At 48.2% G+C, this 23,596-nt stretch overlaps 1 protein-coding gene across 1 annotated transcript in view; it reads right to left on the bottom strand.

The window, feature by feature from the left end:
- The window catches only part of LOC144798879 (phospholipid-transporting ATPase IK-like), a 441,858-nt gene that overhangs the window by 168,706 nt on the left and 249,556 nt on the right, over positions 1 to 23,596 (bottom strand). The window contains exons 13-14 of the mRNA XM_078669971.1: positions 14,850 to 15,058; positions 8,037 to 8,068 (exon numbers count right to left, since the gene is read on the bottom strand). Of these exons, the coding sequence (XP_078526097.1) occupies positions 8,037 to 8,068; positions 14,850 to 15,058 (241 nt within the window). The remainder of the gene's footprint in view (positions 1 to 8,036; positions 8,069 to 14,849; positions 15,059 to 23,596) is intronic.

Here is a 23,596-nt window from a genome sequence, read left to right as displayed (position 1 = left end):
TATTACTAGCCTCCTATAATTACTGGAAATTATCAACAATACCTGGAAGAGAATGAGTGTTTTCATATTGTCTCAACAGATTAATAAAATTATTCAAGAATATTCTGCAGGTCCCACAATGTCAGTGGGTCCACCAGAATATTACATTTTCATCACAAATGATGACCAAGGGTGCTTTTAAGACAGTCAAGTGAGTAGCTACTCTATTTTGCATAATGGATTGATTGCTGTATTTATATTTGTCTATGTTTGAATCATTTTGGTATTGTGTGTGAGGTTTGTAGGTGTGCTACAACTTGAGAGGGGTTTGCCTTTACGTACACCATCCGTGAGTACCTAGTCACTATTGCATATTCTGCTAACTTGGAGAACAGGAGTTGCTCCATTGAAGATAACACTATAGTGGTGACGGCATATCCGAACAATAAACTATAGGCACCACCGTAGTGGGTCTATGGGTTCAGCCCAGATGCAGAGATGGCACACCCTAGAATTACTACAACATTGTAATAGATGGTCTTCATGGTCCTCCAAGTAGCGCAGATGATGCCATCAATGGATATTTAAAGATTGCAGCGTCCAAGTGTAAAGGGTCCAACCAGTGGCAGAGAGTTTCAACCCACAAGAAGGGGTCACTAAGGTCAGACAGCAGATGCTAAATGCTGTTCTATAGAAGTAGTAGTTAGATTTAAAATGATGGGAGGTGAGGCATGAAAGGGATAAGGGATTGGGATTTATTTGAAAAGAGTACCATTTTCCCTTAGGCTCCAGTTCTACAAGTTAACATTTCTGACGGATACATCTGCCAGTGGATTCCTCACCTTGTGAATATCACCCTGCGTCAGCAACGTTCGGAAAATTCTTTTGTAGCACGCCGGCGTGGATGACGTCATAGGAGCACGGCATCGCGCGCGACTCCGACTGACGTCACTGACTCCTTATTAGGCCTACGTCGGCGTGTGACATCAGTTCCCTTTTTTCCGCGTCGTCGACGCTAACGGTTTCGAGGGATCTTCTGTTGAGTTGATAGTAACTTTGTTACTATTGTGAGTTTTCTGTATCTCTTCGGTGTTGCTGTCTTCTGTCGTGATGTCGTCAAAGAAGACTGGGTTTAAGCCGTGTGATTCCTGCGGAAAGATGATGTCCATTACAGATCCGCATGGTGACTGTCTATGGTGTCTGGGTTTGGATCACGACGTCCAGGGTTGTCGATCCTGTTTGAAGATGAACCCAAAGGCTCTTCGAGAACATGAGGCAAAACTTCTTGTTGCCAAATTGAAGGGTAAGGATGCCAGGAAGAGTTCGAGGTCGAGATCGAGACGCCCGAAGTCAAAGTCGAGGTCGAGGTCGGCATCGAAGTCGACTTCGGGACATGCTTCCAGATCATCTAAGAAAAAGCGTAAGAGAAGGAAGCATAGTTCAAGGCACCATTCCGGTAAGGAGTCAAATTCGAAAACGAAGTCGTCTTCTAAAAGGCATCGTAAGGACATGGTAGCTCACTCTCAAGTTCAGAGTCCTGGAGGTGAGGCCTCGCCTTTGGAGTTACGGGAGCATTCACCGGCTCCGGTGTTGAATCCGGCTCCGGATCCGTCTCAGTCTTCGGGACATGAGGAAGAAGAAGAAATTCCTGTTGCTCAGGGTTTGACGACTCCGGTTCACCAAGCCGAAGAACAAGAGGAACAAGAGGAGTTGGTTCCGGTGCAGCACTCCTTTTCCTGATCCAGGACAGGACCCTTTGCATTTTTTAAACGCCATGTATGGTGGTTAAGCGAGAGCCATGTACCCCTCTGGAGCACCGGCTGGTCCCGTGGGTCCGTTGGCATACAATTTGGGGGTTCCCCAAGCCTATGCTCTGGCGCCGTTCTTGCCGTTTATGCCAGCTCCGGCTCCACCTTGGCATCTCTCAGCGCCGCCGAAGTCATTGACGCAGTTTACGGCTTCACCAGCTCCGTAACGACCTAGAGATCCAACTCGAAGTTCGACGCCGGCTCCAGCTCCATGTTCGACGCCGGCTCCAGCTACACATTCGACACCGGCTTCAGTTCCACATTCAACACCGGCTTCAGTTCCACATTCGACGCCGGCTCCGGCTCCTTCGGAGTCGATACCGGATCCGACGACGTCGATTCGAGTGGAGTGGTCGAGGCGTAAAGCGCAGCGCCTTTTGGAGGAGAAGAGTTATGGGGAAGCTGAAATTGAAGGTGAGCTTCAAGATCAAGAGGATTATTTTGACGATTTACGAGATGCAAGTGGTCTAGAACTGTCTCCTGATTGGGATTTGGCCACGGTGTCTGATGCTCCTTCTAAGGATGTGGCTCCCTACCATCTGGTAATTAAAAAGGCTGCAGATCTGTTGAATTTGACTTTACCATCTATTGAGTATAAATCGAACCTTCTGACTGAAGTCCTCCATTCTCCTTCATCTGTGGTTGAGCCTATACTTCCTTTTACTGAGGCTCTAACGGATCCCATCTTGGAGGTATGGAATAGACCACTTACGGCTCATGCAGTTTCTAAGTCCGTTGCAAGGCGTTATAGAGTGGCTCCTGGCGACCCTGAATTTTTGTCTACTCATCCCTTACCAGAGAGTTTGGTAGTACAAGCTGCCTGCTCTAAAAGATCTGCAGGTGCTTTTCCCCAGGTACCTGGTGATAAGGATTCCAAAAAGCAGGACCAAACTGCAAAAAAAGTGTTTTCATCAGGCAGTATGGCCCTAAAATCTACAAATGCCACTTGTTTGCTGTGTCGATATATCCATACTTTGATGGATACTGTTAAACAGCTGTCTCCTAAGCTTCCTGAGGAGGACAGAAAGAATTTTAAAGAAGTGGTTTCTGACACGCAGGCTGCTGCTCGGCAGGTCATACAGAGTGGTACGGACACAGCGGATTCAGTGGCTAGAGTCATGGGGTCTTCGATTGCCACCAGAAGAGCTGCCTGGCTGAAGACTTCCGAGTTCTCTGCGGATGTTCAGGCTGCTTTAATGGATTTGCCCTTTGATGGCTCAGGCCTTTTCGGTAAAAAAGCTGCTGCTGCATTGGAGAGGTTCAAGGACAGCAGGGCTACAGCCAGATCTTTAGGTTTGCAAACTAGAGGATCTGTGGGCAAAAGATATAGGGGCTTTGGAAGATCTTCTTTTTGTCCCTACAAGCAATCACAGCAACAGCAGCAGCAACAAAATCCGTTGTATAAATCTTACAGGGGAAAACAGAGAGGTCGTCCTTGAGGACGTCAGGTCTCCTCCTCCTCTTCCTCTTCCTCTACCCAGCCCCCTCATACTACAGCAAAGCAGCCCTAGATCCGCTATTCCGGATCATGCGGGTCCTGTAGGGGGTCGGCTTACCTATTTTCTACGGGAATGGGAATCAGTCACGTCGGATCTTTGGGTTCTCAATCTCGTGGAGAATGTTTATGCACTTCCCTTTCGGCAATTCCCTCCGAATTACCCTCCTTGCCAAGGTTTTTGCTCGGTGGACCACCTGCCTCTTCTGCAGGAGGAAGTCCTGGCATTGTTGAGAAAGGATGCGATAGAGGTGGTTCTGGAGCAAGAAAGGGGTCAGGGATGCTACTCCCGGTATTTCCTGATCCTCAAGAAGGATGTCAGATTTCGGCCAATCCTGGATCTCAGGATCTTGAACCTTTACCTGAAGCAGGAGAAGTTCAAGATGCTCACCCTTGCGCAGGTTCTTCAAGCGCTGCTGGAAGAAGACTGGATGGTGTCGATCGACTTGCAGGATGCATATTTTCACATCCCAATCCTGAAGTCGCACAGGAAGTATCTCCGTTTTACGGTGGGATCGCAGCATTACCAGTTTGTGGTCCTTCCGTTTGGTCTTACTACTGCGCCTCGAGTCTTCACCAAGGTGATGGCTGTGGTGGCAGCACATCTCAGATGATCAGGGATTCCAGTATTCCATTATCTGGACGATTGGCTGATCAAGGCGGAATCTCCAGAGAAAGTGCTCCATCATCTGCAAGTCACAACTCAGTTGTTCTACAGGTTGGGTTTTTCGATAAATGTACCCGAATCTCACCTGGTGCCCTCCCAGCGCAACCTGTTCATTGGTGCGGTACTGGGTACAACTGTATGTTGGGCATTCCCTCCTCCACAACGGATTCGCGACACACAGGAAATGATTCCTTTATTTCACAATGGAGCGGTCGTTCCAGTCTTGAAGGTCCTTCGTCTGCTCGGTCTGATGGCTTCCTGCATTCTGCTGTTCAACCATGCACGCTGGCATATGAGGGCACTCCAGTGGTGCCTCCACAGGCAGTAGTATCAACACAACGGAGATCTCAGGGAGTCGATCAGGATCTCCAGAGAAACTGCAGCGGATCTGTCTTGGTGGAGTGTGGAGGGCAATCTGTCTCAAGGAAAGCCCTTCCAACTACCTCCATCGGTGGCCACAGTAATAACGGATGCATCCACTCTAGGGTGGGGTGCTCATCTAGGGGATCTGGAGATCAATCAGAGGAAAGGTTGCTTCACATCAACCTTCTGGAATTGCGGGCGATACGTCTGGCACTCAAGGTCTTCCTCCCTTCCCTTCGCGGTCGGTCGGTTCAGGTCCTGACAGACAACACCACCGCGATGTGGTATGTCAACAAGCAGGGAGGAGTGGGGTTGCAGTGTCTCTGCAGAGAGGCTCTGCGTCTCTGGTCCTGGGTTCAGGATCATCAGATTTGTCTGATGGCAAATCATCTGGCCGGAGTTCTGAACGTGCGTGCAGACAGTTTCAGGCGGCAGTTCTCAGCCAACCACGAGTGGAGGCTTCATCCAGAGGTAGTTCGTCACGTTTTTCGGACGTGGGGAACTCCTCGGGTGGACCTGTTCGCCACTCACGAGAATGCTCACTGCCCGCCATTCTGCAGCCTCCAGTTTCCGATGCAGGGAGCCTTGGGGGACGCGTTTTAGTTGAGTTGAGACTCACAACTCCTTTACATGTTTTCTCCCATACCCTTGATTCCCAGGGTTCTGAGGAAGATTTGCCAAGACCGGGCCCAAGTTATTTTGATCGCCCCGGATTGGCCAAGAAGGGTGTGGTACACAGATCTACTCCACCTTTCCTCGTGCCCGCCGCTCCGTCTCCCTCTCAGGGCAGATCTCCTCTCTCAGATGGAGGGGCAGGTTCTATACCCCCACCACCAGACCTTACACCTTCATGCCTGGAGATTGAACGGGGCAACCTGAATTCCTTTTCTCTCCCACATGATGTGGTGGATGTCATTCTGTCCGCCAGGCGTGATTCCACCAAATCTATCTATTCTTATAGATGGTCTAAATTTGTTACTTGGTGTGGGGAGAAGTCCGTTGATCCTTTGAGGGCTCGGTTGTCTGATATTCTTCAGTTTGCACTTACTTTGGCTCAGCAAGGGTTTGCTGTGGCTACGGTCAAGGGTTATCTTTCAGCCTTGACGGCTTTTATCTGCCGTCCAGATCAGCTGTCCTTATTTAAATCTCCTGTGGTTCTAAGGTTACTGAAGGGTCTTACAAATAAATGTCCTCCTTCTCCATTTATTGTACCTCAATGGGACTTGAATCTTGTGCTTACTTTTCTGATGGGTTCTCCTTTCGAACCTTTGCACAAGGGTCCCATGAGACTTTTATCTTTTAAGACGTTCTTCTTGGTTGCAATTACCTTGGCAAGGAGGGTAAGTGAGCTTCAAGCTCTTAGTTCAAAGCCCCCATTCTTGACCATTCATGCTGAACGAATGGTTCTTAGGACCAGGGCTGCTTTTCAGCCTAAGGTGGTAACTCCCTTCCATCTAGGACAGTCCATTACCCTACCTACCTTCTATTCTCCTCCTCACCCTTCCAAGGAGGAGGAGAGGCTTCACCGCCTGGACCCTAAGAGAGCGGTGAGCTTTTATCTTGATAGGACAAGAGACTATCGAGTGGATGACCAGCTCTTTGTTGGATTTGCTGGCTGCAGAAAAGGGAGAGCTGTGCACAAGCGCACACTTTCAAGATGGATTATACTATTCATCAAGATCTGCTACTCCCTGGTGGGTAAGGACCCTCCAGAGGGTATAAGAGCTCATTCCACTAGAGAAAAGTCTACTACATCTGCTTTGTCTAGGGGTGTACCTGTAGAGGACATTTGTAGAGCAGCGACTTGGGCTTCCCTCCACACTTTCACGAAGCATTACTGCTTAGATTCCGAAGTGAGGAGGGACGGCCACTTTGCGCGTTCTGTCCTCCGGGACTTTCTGGTATAGGAGAGTGGACACCCTCCTCCAGGAGTGGGGACTGCTGTGGGACTCTATTCACAAGGTGAGGAATCCACTGGCAGACGTATCCATCAGAAAGAACAAGTTACTTACCTTCGGTAACGCTTTTTCTGGTGGATACAGTATCTGCATATGGATTCCTCACATGCCCAGCCGCCTCCCCGTTGTCCACTCTTCTATACCTGAGTTCATGACATTATTTAAATGTATTTATATGTATATATATATATATATATATATATTTTTTTTTTTTGTGTGTATATATTGTGTTTTTCATACATTGTCTACACACTATGTGTGTAATGTTGGATATTATGTACTGTGTACACTGTATATGTATATATCTACTGTCATTGGTCCATCCGGGTGCCTCGAAGGCACGGAAAAAGGGCGGAACTGATGTCATCACGACGACGTAGGCCTAATGAGGAGTCAGTGACGTTAGTCGGAGTCGCGCGCGATGCCGTGCTCCTATGACGTCGTACACGCCGGCGTGCTACAAAAGAAGTTTCCGAACGTTGCTGAAGCAGGGGTATATTCACAAGGTGAGGAATCGACAGGCAGATACTGTATCCACCAGAAAAAGGTATGGTAAGTAACTTGTTCTTTAAGCGACACTGCTCCCAATAATATAATAAAGAAGTTTTTATTTTTTTCGAGCTATTCCTGACCAATGTAACTATATGTTAATACAGAAAACCCCAACTGAAGCACTGGGGCAGCTCCTACGCTAAGGCAGAAGCCTCCCCCCACAAGAAAAATAAAATGATAATAATGCCATGTTATTACCATTTCATTTTTCCCTAGTGGCTCTGTAGGTGCAGGGTGCTACGGGCGGGGCTGCCAGCAGAGCAGAGGAGGAGTGGTGGCACTCTCCAATTGCGCATGACGGTTTCCTTGGGCCAGCCAAACATTCGTGCGCACTTTGTTCTCCACCCACCGGCTGTAATGTACAACTTGAGTGAAGAACATGCACAGGCCCCCACTCCCCATTTGAGGGTCGAACCATGGCGCTCAGACCAATCACGTTGCTGCCATCAGCAGCGTCGTGATTGCTAGAGGAGTCTCGAAGCCTGGGTGTTTCCTGTTCCTGCGTCATGGCAAGAAGGATGGACGAGAGGGGGCCGCTGGTAAGGTAAGTTTACATTTTATTTTTTTCCCCTCTTTTTCTTTTTTTATTGTAGCACCCCCCACTCCCCACCACTGCTGCCCCGTAGCAGCCACTACTGCTGAAGCAAGTCCTCAGCTGCATCTTTGGTTTCTCGTGCTCGATTCCAAAGGCAGTCTGATCTGTCTAATCAGCGCCCTGGACATCTTCCCCTCGTTCGTCTTAGCCAGCCACACTAAGGGCTTCTTCAATGTCTGATAACAACTGATTGACTGACCCTAGGACCAAGAGAAAAGATATCCAACGGTGGCTGAACAGAAGCCCAAAATAGCCAAAATGACAGCTTTACTGCAGCCTTCTAATTCTGTTTTACAAATATGTTGCAACCATTTCACAATCTGAAGAAAGAACAGACACAGAGGGATGGATTTTCAAGGGCACTCGAAAAATCGCTTTATGGTTGACTAAAACTATAATTCAAATTTGTTGAGTTTTTTGCATGATTTGTTACTATTTTACAGAAGTGTTTTTTCTTCTATCCTTTAATGTCTTTTTATCGATAATGTATGGTTTTAGTATTATTCAAATATTTAGGTATTATGTTGTTACTTTATGTTAGATAATTGTATGTTTTACCTTCTTTATACAGCTATGTTGATATTGGTGCCTAAGATATTAAAAGACAAACAATTCATACCTGGATCTCTTTTTTGCTGTCCGAAGTTGTCCCTTGTAAAAGAAAAAGGTAATTAGAAAATTGTTTCGCAAAATGATAATTTATTGTACTCAAATTACAGGTTTAAACAGACTATATGTATGGAAAGGACACACTTCAGAAAGAGGATATGCTTATTTATTCCAGAATGTTTCGCTTTTCAGCTACACGTGTGTGTGTGTGTGTGTGTGTGTGTATGAGCACGCATTCACGCTTTTACTTTGTTTAATTAATATACGTATAACAAAATTGAAAAGCATGTTTTCAATGAAAATGTGTGTATTTTCAGACCTTTTTTCAGAAGCTGATGTTTGTAGAAAAATGGTTGAATTTGCAAAATCTATTTAAAGTTGATATATGACTGATCAATCATGTTGCATTGGGTAAACTTATTATTCATATTATTACCTTTGTGCCAGGGGCATTGCAGCTTTGGCTGTGATATATTACCCTTGTAAGGCATTCCAAATTGCTAAAGCCTTTTTTTAAATTACTGCTAGCAACCCTGCCTGATGTACTGAGGGGATCACTACTGACAGTCTTGCATGGTATGGCCACTAATGTAATTGTGTTGGATATGCTTGCTATTACAACACTAATAATATTAGTAAGTATGATTTTCAATGAACATGAGAAACTCAGTATTGAAAGGGTTTGAGAACCCTGCCCTAGAAAGAATGCAAGGTGTAGAAAAGTGATAGAAGGGTATGAAGGAAGACAGTAGGAAATAAATGCAGGGCAGGGAGAGGGAAAATTAGGATGCTAGGAAGGAAAAGGGAAGGAAATATTTTGAAGAATTAAAGAAGGAAAAGGGCAAGGAATAGGGAGCTAGCTAAGGGAAAAGAAGAGAGAGACAAGACAATGACAGAGGAAGAAAGAGAAGAAAAGAAAGAAAGACAAACTGACAAAAGGAAGGATAAAGTGAAAAGGAGAACAGGAGAGGGAAGTATGTGACGAGGATGTGGCATAACATCCATAGCTGCCGACTTTGGATCTGGGAAACAAGGTTTGAGTCTCGGCGTTGGCTCAATACCCTGTGATTCTGGGCAAATCCCTCAATTTCTGTGTGCCTCAAAAACACAATAATGAATGTGACCTTGTTTGACGTCACTGGTACTCATGTAGCCCTCCAATACACACGGGTCGAGTTTGCACTTTATAAAGAGCAAAAAAAGTATCTGAGCAGGGGTAGAGGAGAAAGAAGGAAGGAGAGACTATAGATTGGGAGAAACAAAAGGTGAAATAAAAGGAACATGATATGAAGGCAGATGAATGGGGGAAGGGAAGGAGAGAGGTAGGAAGGAAGGAAAGAAAGGAGGAATATGGGAAAGGGAAGTGTGAGAGTCATGAAGAAGGAAGGGATGAATATTTGAAAAGAAATAAGGATGTTGAAAAGGGACAAGGACGGCAGGGAGGAAAACTAAGGTAGGACAGAAGGGGCAGAGATTAAATAAATGGGAAAAAGGGAAGGGGGCAAGGAACGCTGAAGGACAAGAGTCGAAATGAAGGACAGGCAAAAAGGCACAAGAAGGAAGGAGAGGGGTGGACGAAGGAATTGTATAAGGAAAGAAAGTGGGAAAAGGGATGGAAGGATAGAAGAAGTAAAGAAACAGGCAAACATGATGAAGGAAGACAAGAATGAGAGGGAGGAAGGAATTAAGGAAGTTGTGTGAAACAGGAAACAAAGGAAGAAAGAGCTCAAAGTTGGCACTTTACATATTATTATCATTAGGAAAGGACCAAGTTGACAATGTCCCATCAGAGTTGCAAAACCTCAGGCTATGTGTTCTAGGTGTATTTATTTGGGGTCATTCCCCAACGTGCTATATAGAAATTTGAAGATATTGGAGGTTGCACAAATGAGGAGGTATCTGTAGCTGTGGTGTAACTCATTAGAGGGTGTCTTGTCTTGACTCTGCCCTCCACCTTCCTCTAAAGGAAATTTTTAATCTCATGTAAAAAGCAGACTTAGCACAGTTGAGATGATTATGCACACTCAGGGCCAATTCAGAAGCTTACATGCCGTTTTCAAAAGGTATAGCAGTACTTGTGTTTATTTGGTCAGGTGAATTATATTTGTCAGTGCTCTCTTGATAGGCACTGAATTGACTATTGCAGCAGGTAGTGAAATCCACGGGTTTGTCCTTTGATGACCACCCTCAGTATTTCAGGTTTACTGCCAAGAACAGAGTCCTGCATTCACCAGCATGCGCCACCCCTGCATAATTGGAGGTGACAAATAAGCAAAAGGTGAGTGCTCCCTCAACCCATGCCTCTGCATTATGTGGGCCAGCTGTGCAGCATGGTGCTGTGCAAACCATCATCACAAACCACAAGTCTAAATTGTGAGCTGGGGACTTGCATGTTGTTATGCAGTGTGCCAGATCAGAGCAGCATCAGGGCATCTTGCTGATCTACTACCACGCCTGTTCCATCAGCTCCTATCTGACTGGCTGCATCTTGGTAAAAAGGAATTATCAGCTATTGCTAACTCGTGGAAAGGATGCAGGGAGCCAGAAATAGTATACATCTACAGATGTGCACGGAGATGGGTGGGAGCGTTATGAAACCTGCATCATAGGCACTTGACTTAACCCCATGCATGCTGATGACGGAACCGCTCCGTCATCAGCTGCGGGTGCGCTGTGCTGATGACGGAGCGGTTCCGTCATGGCCCGCCCCGCTCGATAGAACGCTCATGCGCGGCGCGAATTCCGCGCCTGCGCTGAGGGTTCTATTGAGCGGGGCGGGCCATGACGGAACCGCTCCGTCATGAGCACAGCTCAACCGACGCTGGTGACGGAGCTGTTCCGTCACCAGCATGCGGCCGCCGCGCGGCCGCCCCGCCCCCTTACCACTGCGGCGGAATAGCCGCCGCAGTGAAGGGGTTAATGGGTGGTATTGCTTTCGACTTGCATAGCTGTGAACCTTTAAAATGAAACTGGTGCATGGCACCAGTGTAGCTGTTGAATCCTCATTTCACCAGTGTTGCAGATAGCAGTGAATGCACAAATAAGGTGGTTGGTTTAGGTGAGGAAAGACCTCAAAGATCACGACACACATCTTCTGCTATGAGATGAGCTATAGAAGTATGTGGTTAGTTCAACAAAATGCCAAGGGTAGTGAAAGGGACATTGAGCACCACCCTCCCCGTTGACATAACAGAGCTCATACCGTATCCCCCTTTGGTCCTGAGGAGATGAGCAAGGAAGCAAACCACAGAAGAGGGGCTCTTAAAGCTATCCATGGCTTTCACTAAATGACATCCACGGAGAAGGACTTGCTGTATCATTCAACTACTGTAGGAGTTACATCTTACGGTTGTACATGCCGGAGAATACGCTAACTCTGGGCCTTACTCCAGGGCTTGTGCGTGGATTTCAGCCTCTGGATGACGGCAGCAGCAAGTGCAATAATGCAAACGCTTTTTGCTTTAATGCTGAGGTGTTGTAGCTTGGGACTTGTATGGTGGGTGCTTATACTTCCACACAATGACCCACAGTGTTACGAATACAATCATATAAAGGTTGCACTCATATGTCAAGCATTGCACTTGCTGTCTGGAGTGATATTTGGTTCCTCCTCCAGTCTGATCCTGTATGCATATCAAATCCCCAGCTTTTGTAACAGAGTCAATAGAGGACGTCAATGCTTGGTCAGTTTTTCCAAAGTTTACTTTCGAGGATGTAAGTGAGAGCTCAGGTTTTGTTGACGTTCTCAACACACAGCGCTGCTCGCCGTATCACAGCAAATCATTTTGTTTTTCTTTAAGCAGATGGATTTTTTTTCAATCAAAAGTATTGTGAAGGGCCTGCTGCTGCCTGCCTCTTGCAATCATTATGTGCTCAATTTTCCATTGCATGAGTGGATTTGCTTTCATCAGAGTAGAGCGCGGTGTTCTTGGCTTAGGCCATTGATCTGCACGAGTACGTTACCTGGTTCACTCCTCGGTCTCAGGAGCAGTCTGGCCTATTGGAATATTGGGGCTTTTCCCAATAGGTTGGTTCTTCTGAGTAGCTGCAGAACTAGGGCAGACTCTTCTACGTGGCTGTCGGAGGCGAAAAATACCATATCAAAAAGGAGGGCGCCCATAGCTGGTGATTTGTTTAGATTTCAGTGGAAATTTGAACAAAACAACTCTGAGTGATAACACAATTAATCGTCACTGAAATCTAAACACTAAAAACTTTGAACTGCAAACTACATTTAGGAAAGCTAGGAAATTGCTTGAAAGATATACTGAAATATGCATACACTTAATATGCATTAAATATATACTAATGCTCATATTCAGTTAGAATTGAGGTTTGGATATTACATGTAGTATATCATTTCTACACATTACAATGGCTGTGTCTGCTTTTTTGAAATGTTATATGTCACAGCGATTAAGTCTTGAAGTGGCCTGGTCACTTACAGTGAACCACAAACAGGAGGAAGTAAAATCAGTAAAGCCATTCAGTAAAACTCAAGGTGAAACTTAGCCAGAAGAGCCTTATAAATGAGTCCTACTGAGTCCTACTGTGTGTCTGTTATGGGCGCGCCACCTTTTCCAGTGCATATAGGATTTGACAAGTATGTGCACTGTACTTTTCCTATTTCAAGATTGGGTTTGGCTAATATGCACACTTCGGTTTTCTGTACTGAGAATCGAGGAAATCTAGGAAAGACCCTTTAATGCATATACAAGGGGATGGGTGGAGTGCTTGCAAATAGTATAACCACTGGTAAACGCTCCTGTAGCATTCAAACCGGCCTTATGTAAATCAGTACTGACCCTGCTCGCCATGGGAACAGTCCGTCCTGAACTGCCAATCGAGGCTCAGGCATAAGCTACTAGAACCAAGCTTTAATCGACTGAATAGCCCCGATCAGGTCTTACCCGGTCTTGGGTTGCTTGTGTTCCTGTACCGAGAAACCTGGCTTTGCTGTTCAGACTGGGCTGTTCCTGTTGGAGCAAGACAAAGACTGATTGCATATGGCTGAGTCCAAACTGAGGTGGCATGGTGGGCAAAAGAACAGTGGCTTCAAATGCTACCTTGAGCGACTGCCAGGGGTTAGACTTATTGCAGGCATTCCTCCCATCCCCGTTTGTGTGTTTGCTAATACAGACACTGCACATCTCCCAAGTCAATTTTAAAAAGAATCCATTGATCCATATTGTGTATTCACAGAGCTGTAATTAACCCTGGGCGAAGCACTACGCTACGCTTGCGTAGTTTGCGAAGTTTGCGCAACTTCGCACTACGCGAGCTGCACATAGCACATTGCGAACACGCGTAGCGTAGCGTAGCGCAGCATAGCGTAGTGCAGCGTAGCGTAGTGCAGCGGTCACTTTTTGCTTGTTCGCGGTCCTCAACGTCATGTTTGCGACCGCGAGCAAGCAAAATGACATCCCGGCGAGATTCTCAACGCAGGGAGGTCAGGTTACTCATTGCGAGTGGTCGCGCATGCTCGCGACCGCTCGCGATGAGAAACTACCAGTCCGCGTTGAGAAAGCTGCCGCTCGAGTAAAAATCTACTCGAGCGGCAGAAAACTGCAGTTTGCACTGTGCAAGATGCCGATTTCAATGATTGCACAGTGCCGGATGCTTGTCCGCACTGTGCAATCATTGAAAACGCATCTTGCACAGTGCGAACATGCTACTACGCAGCTCGCGTAGTGCTACGTGAAGTTCGCTTAGTGCGAAGTGCACTTCGCGTAGCTTCGCGTAGCGCTACTTCGCGAACTACGCCCACCCCTAGCCGTAATTTTAAATGAACAAGGTGCAAAACGTCTAATGAAGAAGCCTAATGCCATCATGATGCACCCCATTGAATGAGCATTCCATCTCTCTCAGGTGAATGCCTGTCACTGAACAGAGTTTTAATAGCTCTCCTCCTCTCAGTTCTCCCTCTGAGTTTTGATCACTGTAGCTATGCACCTTTCCCTCATTTGCAACTTCGCATTTTCATCACACCCTTGGATGAACAGATCTTATTTCTCGCTTGTCTTCGTGCTTATGATCATTGTAGAGATTTATTTCGTTGTTGCCAAAGTGCCACTTTCATTTCAGGAGCTGATGAAATACAACAACTGGAAGGATTTCAAGCTCATTAGAGAACATAGCCGTAGGAGTCTGGGCCTATTAGTGCCAGTAAAGCAACAGAAATGAAACATCAAAGCAATTTCTGCTCAGTCCTTGCCCATATCGCAAGACCGTACGCCTCTCAAGATGGACTACTGAAGCCAAACAAGGCACAGTGTCTGTTGAGTGCTCTTGCAGCCCAGTCACCTCTGCTTCCCTCGCCCCTTTCACTGCCCTGGATGTCTTCAACTTGTATAAAGGAGTGTTCCTTTGAGATCTGTGAGCAAAATTGCCAGTGGTCAGTCCAAAAGCTTTCTTCAACCTTTCAGCTCTTCTGAGCAGAGATGTAGTTTCGAAGGACAAAAGGCCTTCGTTCTACTAAAGTAGAGGTGTTGCCTCTAAACCATAACAACTATGTTCTTAAAATCTGAAAATCTCTGTTTTATTTAGGTGTTTAGCAGAGCGGATCTTTTCCCTGGGAGGCAAGAATTCCAAGTATTGGCAATGGGTGATATGGGAAATGAAAGAAATTACTTCTCTGCTTATTCCTCGCTGAGTGACCCTGACTCATGCCTGGTCCCAATGTTTATCTTAACCCAGCTAGTCCAGCCTCCTCTCATGCAAAAGATAAATAAAACCAAGCAATGGGATTGGGTAGAAAACATATTGAGGGAAGAGGTTTGATGAGAGTAACAGTCTACTATAAAACAATCTGAGATTGGATTACCATATATTCTCCCATCGACGCAACACTTTTTGAAAGTCATTATATTCTGTGTCAAGGTGCCCGTTTTATCCGAGAAGATGTACTCAATTTGCCCAAGCAGGTCATTCAAGCTGGTAGATCTGGCCTTCGCTGGTGTGTCCTTGGCAGCATAGTACATCTCGATATCCCAGCCAATAAGCAGACTGTGAACCAGGTGAATAAACTCCAACCTATTGGACGCAGAAAAAATAATATTCTGTGACTGTAAATACTTCGACCAATTATGATGGTCTGGTCAGTATGTCTCATAAAATGTACAACCTAAGATACAAACAAATAGAAACAAGAGTTTAGGGAATGGAGAAGTAATAAGCTAAGGCTATGGAGGACGTTTGATGTACTACTAAAGTGCGAAAATATTCCACAAAAAAGGAGTTGGAAGCACAGGATCTTTACGGTGATGGCCGTGATGTGGATCCAGCACATGGCAGAAGAACACATGCTCTCCAAGGATGGGGTGGAGAGGAAAGGAGAGGAGGCTCATATATAGGAAACTTTGTGCAAATGAGAGTAAAAAAAGTGCTGTACCGAGAGAAGGGGCTGGAGTAAGGTAGAGTAGAACAAGCTATTTAGGAAGTAGAGGAGATCAGATTGTGAGTGGTGTGAGTGGCAATCAATTAAGAAACAGTAGAAAAGAGTACATTTGTGAAGATGTGAGTGGCACAAAGTTATACTGAATGGGGAATGTTTGGGTTATGGCAGCCGATCCGGCTCTCACAGAAGCCCCTTAGCCTCCATTCTACTGCAGGAGTGGCTGTTGGCCAGTCTGACCCTGTGGGTATCTATACGGTAAAAGCGAGTTTAAGCGGAGACATGTGAGGAAGAGCTAGAAAGCATAAGCACAGAGTGGAGGTTGAGGTGCGTGAAGAGGAGGCAGTGGAAGGAGAAAAAGCGGAAAGTTGAGGGGTTGTCTGGCACATAATGCGGGGTCATTTCCATCCTAGGTCTGCAATACGGACAGCTGTGTCTCACTCACCTTGGCTCCACTCCAGTTATACTCACAGTTACACGATCGCAGTAACACAAGCACTACTGCTGTCAATCATGCAAAACACCAATGCACTTTCCACTTAGACCTCACTTGTAGTCCCTCACTCTTTCAGTGAGACACCAGAACACCTTGTAAGCTTTAACGTCTTATCTTTATAGCGCGAACTAGACCCGAACCGAATCAGGTATCAGAGCGCTTTACATAGGACAAGTTACGTTTTTTTTTTTTTACACATGAAAAGGGGGGGCCCTCGGCCCCCCCCGCACGCATGGCGGCACGGCGACCGCTTCCCCCCTTTCCCCCCTGTGTGCCTCTCGGTGGTGGGGGCGGGCCCTTGGGCGCGACCCACCACCGATTGGCTGGCGGCCTCCCTGACCCGGATACCAGTGGAGGATGTCCGGGTTAGGGGGGGCGGGCTAGTGGAGGGGCGGGGCGGAGGGGCGTCGCTACTCCGCCTGGCCCCTTGGGAATAAGAGGCGGGGAGCGCCTGGGAGACCCCCTTGTCCCTGGACGCTCCCCCACAGCACGGTGTGCCCCGCGCTCGGGGCTTCTTTGTTTTCCCACCCACCATCCCTGGAACAAAAGTCTAGTTTGAGCGTAATTTTGCTAGCGTACTGTTAACATGTCTTACATGCGTAATTGAACTTTATCTGGACTGTATATTTTGATGATGTAATTTTCTTTAGGAATTTTTTCCCTTTGTAGCGAACTGTGGGTAAAGTGCTCTGATGCCAATTGTATTTAGGCCTTTTTTCCCTTTGTAGCGAACTGTGTGTAAAGTGCTTTGATGCCAATTGTGTTTAGGCCTTTTTTCCCTTTGTAGCTTTACGTTGATGCGTGTTATTAATTAGCCAGTGTAGCTGTCCTTTAGAATTTTTTCCCATAGGTCGTCGTATTTATTAGGTATGGGGCATGCGGTAAGGTCATGACCGGTGAGCACATATTTTAAGGTCTGAGGGGGCGGACATCATCCTATGGAGGTTCCCGCCCAGGGGGAGGGGCCATTGGCCACTCCTAGAACTCCAGGGGCAAGGTAATTGATGCTTCAAAGGGGCGCGGGTCAGGAGTAGTTACGCTTTCCTTAGGCTGGTAGCCACCCCGCGCGCGCATACTCATGACGTCACCGGATGGCGCAGAGTAAGGGCCCTCCTTTAGTGGGTAAATGGAGTTCACGGCGTAGACCGGGCGATTACCGGGGCACGACTGCGCATGCGCACAGCTCTAGGTGAGGCGCAGCTTGTAGGACCTGACACCGGTTAGCGACCTTGCCATATGGCCAGAAATGTACAGAAATCAAGATGAGGATGTTAGATTCGGTTAGGAAACAACATGTATTAGAGTTTTGTTAAGGTTAGCCTCTCAAACTTGTTGACGATATTGTATCTAATGTCCTGCTGATTTTTGTATAAATTGTTGACCATGCAATTAAAACCTTTTTTAATTTCATATCTTAATAAATACGGCCGGGGGACTAGCCCCCGCCTTCCAAAGATAAAGAAGCCTCATGTTCATGTTTCTGGGTGTTGGGTGCCGGATTGGGGGGGGGGGCGGCAGCCAGTCGCTGACCATGTGAGTACACACACTTTCATTTTTAGGCACGGGGAGATTAAGTGATTTGCCCAGAATCACAGGAGGTTTGGCGTCGTTACCGAGACTCGAACCCAGATCCCCAGGTCCGAGGTCGAGCGCCTTAGCCGTTAGGCTAACTCCTCTCCCTATTTTAATGACAATATGCGTGTACCTCGCCACGACCCCAACGATCCACGGACTGACATCTGGTCCCCGGCCGCGATAGGGCATCCAATCAGAATGGCACCCCCAAACAGGCCCACTCCTGTTCCCTGTCCCCCAGACGACACAACGATGCATGTGCTCGACACCTCCGCCCTCAGGCCTGTGCCACGAACCAATCGGTGCACATCCACGAAAACCCGGAGGGTCTCCTCTCCGGTCCGCCGTCTAGACGGAACAGCGGGCCCACACATCGATCCGTCTCCACCCCGTGGTCCCCCCATGCAACCACGGGCCTCACACTTCAGCCTTCCGATGCGAATGACAAACCAATCACTGCATCGCAGAAAAACATGGAGGGCTCCCCTCCTGGTCCGCCCACGGTCGCCACAACCCAAAGCCCCAAACAGTCTCGCCACCCTCCCCTCGGCCCAGACGCCAGACCGAGGCAATGACGGAAAGGCGAGCGAAGGCTCTGTCGTTCTGGGCTGCAAATCTCCACTCTTTCAGAACTCAGCTCTACATCCACGAGACGCGCTCTCTGCAAAACTCTGGACCTCAACACCTGCGTCCGACACGCACATCCCGCCCAGACATACTCCTTGAGAGCCCATGGACCTCCAGAGAGGCCCGGAGAGACACATGAGATCCCCTCAAATCACAATAGAATACCTGGGAACCACGTCACTTGAGAAGAGCTCCGCCACCACTGGCTCCGCAGCTCCGCCCCACGTCACCTCAAATCTGGAGCCACATCAACCACAAATAGACCATGCACATCCTGGCCAAGTGCACGCATGCCATACACATTCCCTCATGCCTCTACCCTGATCCAGAGCGTGGCCTCCCCGTCCTGAGCGAGTGCCAGGCGAGGCGAGGTCCTCTCCCCCCCACTTATGGGTGAGTGTAATATACCACATCCAGAGACACCTAGTAGAACACATCAGATGCCCCCCCATAATTTTGACATTGGCTCTGTTCTGTGCACCCTCGGCCCCCCCTTTCCCTAGAAGAGTCCATGACACTACGACATGAGACTGCCTCCAAGCCACAAACACCGGTAGGTCGACACAATCAAAATTGTTCATCACAGTTTGTGTCAACCGTTGCAGCAGTGCGCACCATAGGTCCCGATGAAAGCCCGCTGAGGCCGAAACATGTCGACCAATCAAAATCCATGATGGATAGCAACTCCCCACACACCATCCTCACTCCATCCTCAATCATGCCGCCCTGATGGCCACATCCAACAAAGCATCCCTAGACATCAAAACAGGCACTCCCAGAATCATCACCACCCTCTCTCATTCCCTCCACACCCCACGAGCACTGCAACTTGCCCCCCAGCCCACAACTCTCACCCACTGGCCCTCGGTCCCACTGGAGGATCCGACACCAGCAATCCTCAAGAAACACTCCGATGAGGCGCCCAGCGGACACCAGTTCCTCATCCAAAAAAAACCAGATGATGAAGCTCCGCCAATGGGCGGGCCGATGGCCACTCCCCTCCATGTTCCCCCATCCCTCCCTCCCCCGGAACCTCTCCGACAACCCCCCGGCATGCTCTGTCCGGACACCACAATTGAGCGTCAACTACAGGACCGTTCAAAGACCCTTGGTATCTTTCGTGTGTTATTATATTGTTCAGTTGGGGGACAAGATACAAGCAGGTCTATAAATATTAATTCCCCTTGGACCCCTCTCATATTTTGTTCTTGGTAAACTAGGAGCTGCCATATGCTGCTAGCAACAGAGACTGGGAGTCACATTACAAAGGCAGCAGGCCTTTGAAGCTTTCCGATTCGAGCTCTGGCCAGTCCTTGGGGTGGAGGTGCGCACCTCTGCCCAGGATGTGCATTGTTTGAGGCCTGAGAACAGGCGCTCTCCATCCAGGGGTCCAGAAACATGTCTGGTGGTGGCAGGCTCCCATAGTTGGGCACATCTCCTATTCTTGAGTTTTACCGTACAAAGTGGGGGTGTAAACCGGGGGCTGCCATCTGCGGCTTGAAGTAGAGGCAGCGGGTCACTTTACAAAGGTGGCAGGCCTTTGAAGCTTTCCTCTTCAAGAACTGGCCCATCCTGGGGGAAGAGGTGTGACACCTCTGTCCACGATGTGCATGGTTTCTGGCCCCAGCGAGCATGGGCTCGCTACCCAGAAACCGGTCTGGTGGTGGCTGGCTGCCTACAGCCCGTCAAACAAGTTACTTACTTTTGGTAACGCTTTTTCTGGTAGATACAGTATCTGTCTGTGGATTCCTCACCTTGTGAATATGCCCCTGCACAGCAGTCAATCGGAAACTTTTGTAGCTCTCCACGCCGGCGAGGTCATGGACGACGTTACAGAGGGTACGACTCTGCTCGCGATCTCGCTGACGTCACTGGATCCATAACAGGGCCTCGTCGGTGTGATGACGTCAATTCCGCCCTTTTTTCCGTGCCCCGAGGCACACGGACGGACCGATATAAACAGTAATAGTATACATAGTACACAGTATTCAAACCAACACACAGTGTGAAAACAATGTATAATATGCATGAATATATAATACATCCATTTAAAAAACATTCAAATATACACATAGCAGGTATAGAAGAGTGGACAACCGGGAGGCGGGTGGGTCAGTGAGGAATCCACAGGCAGATACTGTATCTACCAGAAAAAGCGTTACCAAAGGTAAGTAACTTGTTCTTCTGATAGATACTTCTGCCAGTGGATTCCTCACCTTGTGAATAGAATCCCACAGCAGTCCCCACTCCCGGAGGAGGGTGTCCACTCTGCTATACCAAGAAATCCTGGAGGACAGAGCGCGCAAAGTGGCCATCCCTCCTCACCTCCGTATCCTAGCAGTAATGCTTCGCAAAAGTGTGGAGGGAGGCCCAAGTTGCGGCTCTACAAATATTCTCTACAGGTACACCTCTAGCCAAAGCAGATGTAGAAGACTTTGCGTTAGTAGAATGAGCCCTTATACCCTCTGGAAGTTCCTTACCAGCCAGGGCGTAGCAGATCTTTATACACAGGATAATCCATCTCGATAGCGTGCGCTTGTGCACCGCTTTCCCTTTCTTACAGCCAGCAAATCAACAAAAAGCTGGTCGTCCACACAATAGTCTTTAGTTCTATCGAGGTAAAAACTCACCGCCCTCTTAGGGTCTAGGCGGTGAAGCCGTTCCTCCTCCTTGGAAGGGTGAGGGGGAGGATAAAAGGTAGGGAGGGTAATGGACTGCCCCAGATGGAAGGGAGTTATCACCTTAGGCAGAAAAGCAGCCCTGGTCCTAAGTACCGTTCTGTCAGCATGAATGGTCAGGAATGGGTGTTTCGAACTAAGAGCCTGAAGCTCACTTACCCTCCTTGCCGAGGTAATTGCTACAAGAAAAACAGTCTTAAAAGACAGAAGTCTCATGGGACACTTGTGTAAAGGTTCAAAGGGTGAACCCATCAAGTAGGTCAAGACAACATTCAAGTCCCATTGAGGCACAATAAATGGAGTTGGAGGGAATTTGTTGGTAAGACCTTTTAAAAAACGTAATACAATAGGTGATTTAAATAAAGACGGCTGGTCCGGCAAACAAAGGAAACCCGATAAGGCCGATAAATAGCCCTTTACAGTCGCCACAGCAAAACCCTGCTGGGCCAAAGAAAGAGCAAACTGAAGTATGTTAGACAAACGAGCTCTCAAGAGGTCAATAGATTTCTCTCCACACCAGGAAACAAATTTGGACCATCTATAGGAATAGATTGACTTGGTGGAAAGACGCCTGGACGAAAGAATTACATCAACCACATCAGGCGGGAGAGAAAAGGAATTCAGGTTGCCCCGTTCAATCTCCAGACATGAAGGTGTAAGGTCTGGAGGTGGGGGTGTAGAACCTGCCCCTCCATCTGAGAGAGGAGATCTGCCCTGAGAGGGAGACTGAGCGGAGGGCACAAGGAGAGGTGGATCAGATCTGTGTACCACACCCTTCTTGGCCAATCTGGGGCGACCAATATAACTTGGGCCCGGTCTTGGCGAATCTTCCTCAGAACCAGAGGAATCAAGGGTATGGGAGGAAACGCGCAAAGGAGTCGTGAGCCCCAACTCAACTGAAACGCGTCCCCCAAAGCTCCCTGCAACGGATACTGGAGACTGCAGAATGAGGGGCAGTGAGCGTTCTCGTGAATGGCAAACAGGTCCACCTGAGGAGTTCCCCACGTCCAGAAGACGTGATGAACCACCTCTGGGTGAAGCTTCCACTCGTGGTCGGCTGAGAACTGCCGACTGAGACTGTCTGCATGAACGTTCAGAACTCCGGCCAGATGATTTGCCATCAGACAAATCTGGTGGTCCTGAACCCAGGACCAGAGACGCCGACCGACTGACCGCGAAGGGATGGGAGGAAGGCCTTGAGTGCCAAACGAATCGCCCTCAATTCCAGAAGGTTGATGTGAAGCAACCTTTCCTCTGGAGACCAAAGACCCTTGATCTCCAGATCCCCCAGATGAGCACCCCACCCTAGAGTGGAGGCATCCGTGATCACTGTGGCAACCGATGGAGGCAGATGAAAGGGCTTTCCTTGAGACATATTGCCCTCCACACTCCACCAAGACAGATCCGCTGCAGTTTCTCTGGAGATTCTCACAGCCTCCCTGAGATCTCCGTTGTGCTGATACCACTGCCTGCGGAGGCCCCACTGGAGCGCCCTCATGTGCCAGCGTGCATGGTTGACCAGCAGAATGCAGGAAGCAAACAGACCGAGCAGGCGAAGGTCCTTCAGGACTGGAACGACTGCTCCATTGTAAAACAAAGGAATCCTTTCCTGAATGTCGAGAATCCTTTGAGGAGGAGGGAATGCCCGACAAACAGTAGTGTCCAGTACTGCCCCTATAAACAGGTTGCGCTGTGAGGGCACCAGGTGAGACTTGGGTACATTTATCGAAAAATCCAACCTGTACAACTGAGTTGTCTCTTGCAGATGATGGAGCACCTTCTCTGGAGACTCTGCTTTGATCAGCCAGTCATCCAGATAGGGGAATACAGGAATCCCCGACCTCTTGAGATGGGCTGCCACCACTGCCATCACCTTGGTGAAGACTCGAGGCGCAGTAGTAAGACCAAACGAAAGGACCGCAAACTGGTAGTGTTGCGACCCCACCGTAAAATGGAGATACTTCCTGTGCGACTCCAGGATCGGGTGATGAAAATACGCGTCCCTTAAGTCGAGCGACACCATCCAGTCTTCTTCCAGCAGCGCCTGAAGAACCTGCGCAAGGGTGCATCTTGAACTTCTCTTCTTTCAGATAAAGATTCAAGATCCTGAGATCCATGATTGGGCGAAGCCTGCCATCCTTCTTGGGAATCAGGAAATACCGGGAGTAGCATCCCGGACCCCTTTCCTGCTCTGCAACCACCTCTATCGCGCCTTTCTGTAACAAGGTCAGAACCTCCTCCTGAAGGAGACTGAGATGTTCCTCTTCACAAGCCCCTTGACAAGGAGGGTAAGTTGGAGGGAATTCCCTGAAGGGAAGAGCATACCCATTTGCCACAAGATTGAGAACCCATTGGTCTGTAGTGATCGATTCCCAATCCCGCAGAAAATGGGTAAGCCGACCCCCAACAGGACCAACATGACTGGGAATGGGGAATCTAGGGCTGCTTTGCTGCGGCGATAGGAGGAGAGGTACAGGAAGAGGAGGAGGAGGGTTGACGACCTCGTGGGCGACCTCTGTATCTTCCTCTATAAGAGTCAGAACCTCCTGAAGGAGACGGAGATGTTCCTCTGAGCAAGCCCCTTGACAAGGAGGGTAAGTTGGAGGGAATTCCCTGAAGGGAAGAGCATACCCATTTGCCACAAGATTGAGAACCCATTGGTCTGTAGTGACCGATTTCCAATCCCGCATAAAATGGGTAAGCCGACCCCCAACAGGACCAACATGACTGGGAATGGGGAATCTAAGGCTGCTTTGCTGCGGCGATAGGAGGAGAGGTAGAGGTGAGGAGGAGGAGGGTTG

The sequence above is a fragment of the Lissotriton helveticus genome, chromosome 12, assembly GCF_964261635.1.
Source record: "Lissotriton helveticus chromosome 12, aLisHel1.1, whole genome shotgun sequence".
NCBI classification, from domain to species: Eukaryota; Metazoa; Chordata; class Amphibia; order Caudata; family Salamandridae; genus Lissotriton; species Lissotriton helveticus.
The sequence above is the reverse complement of the archived record's forward strand: the minus strand, read 5'-3'. Positions and strand labels throughout refer to the sequence as shown.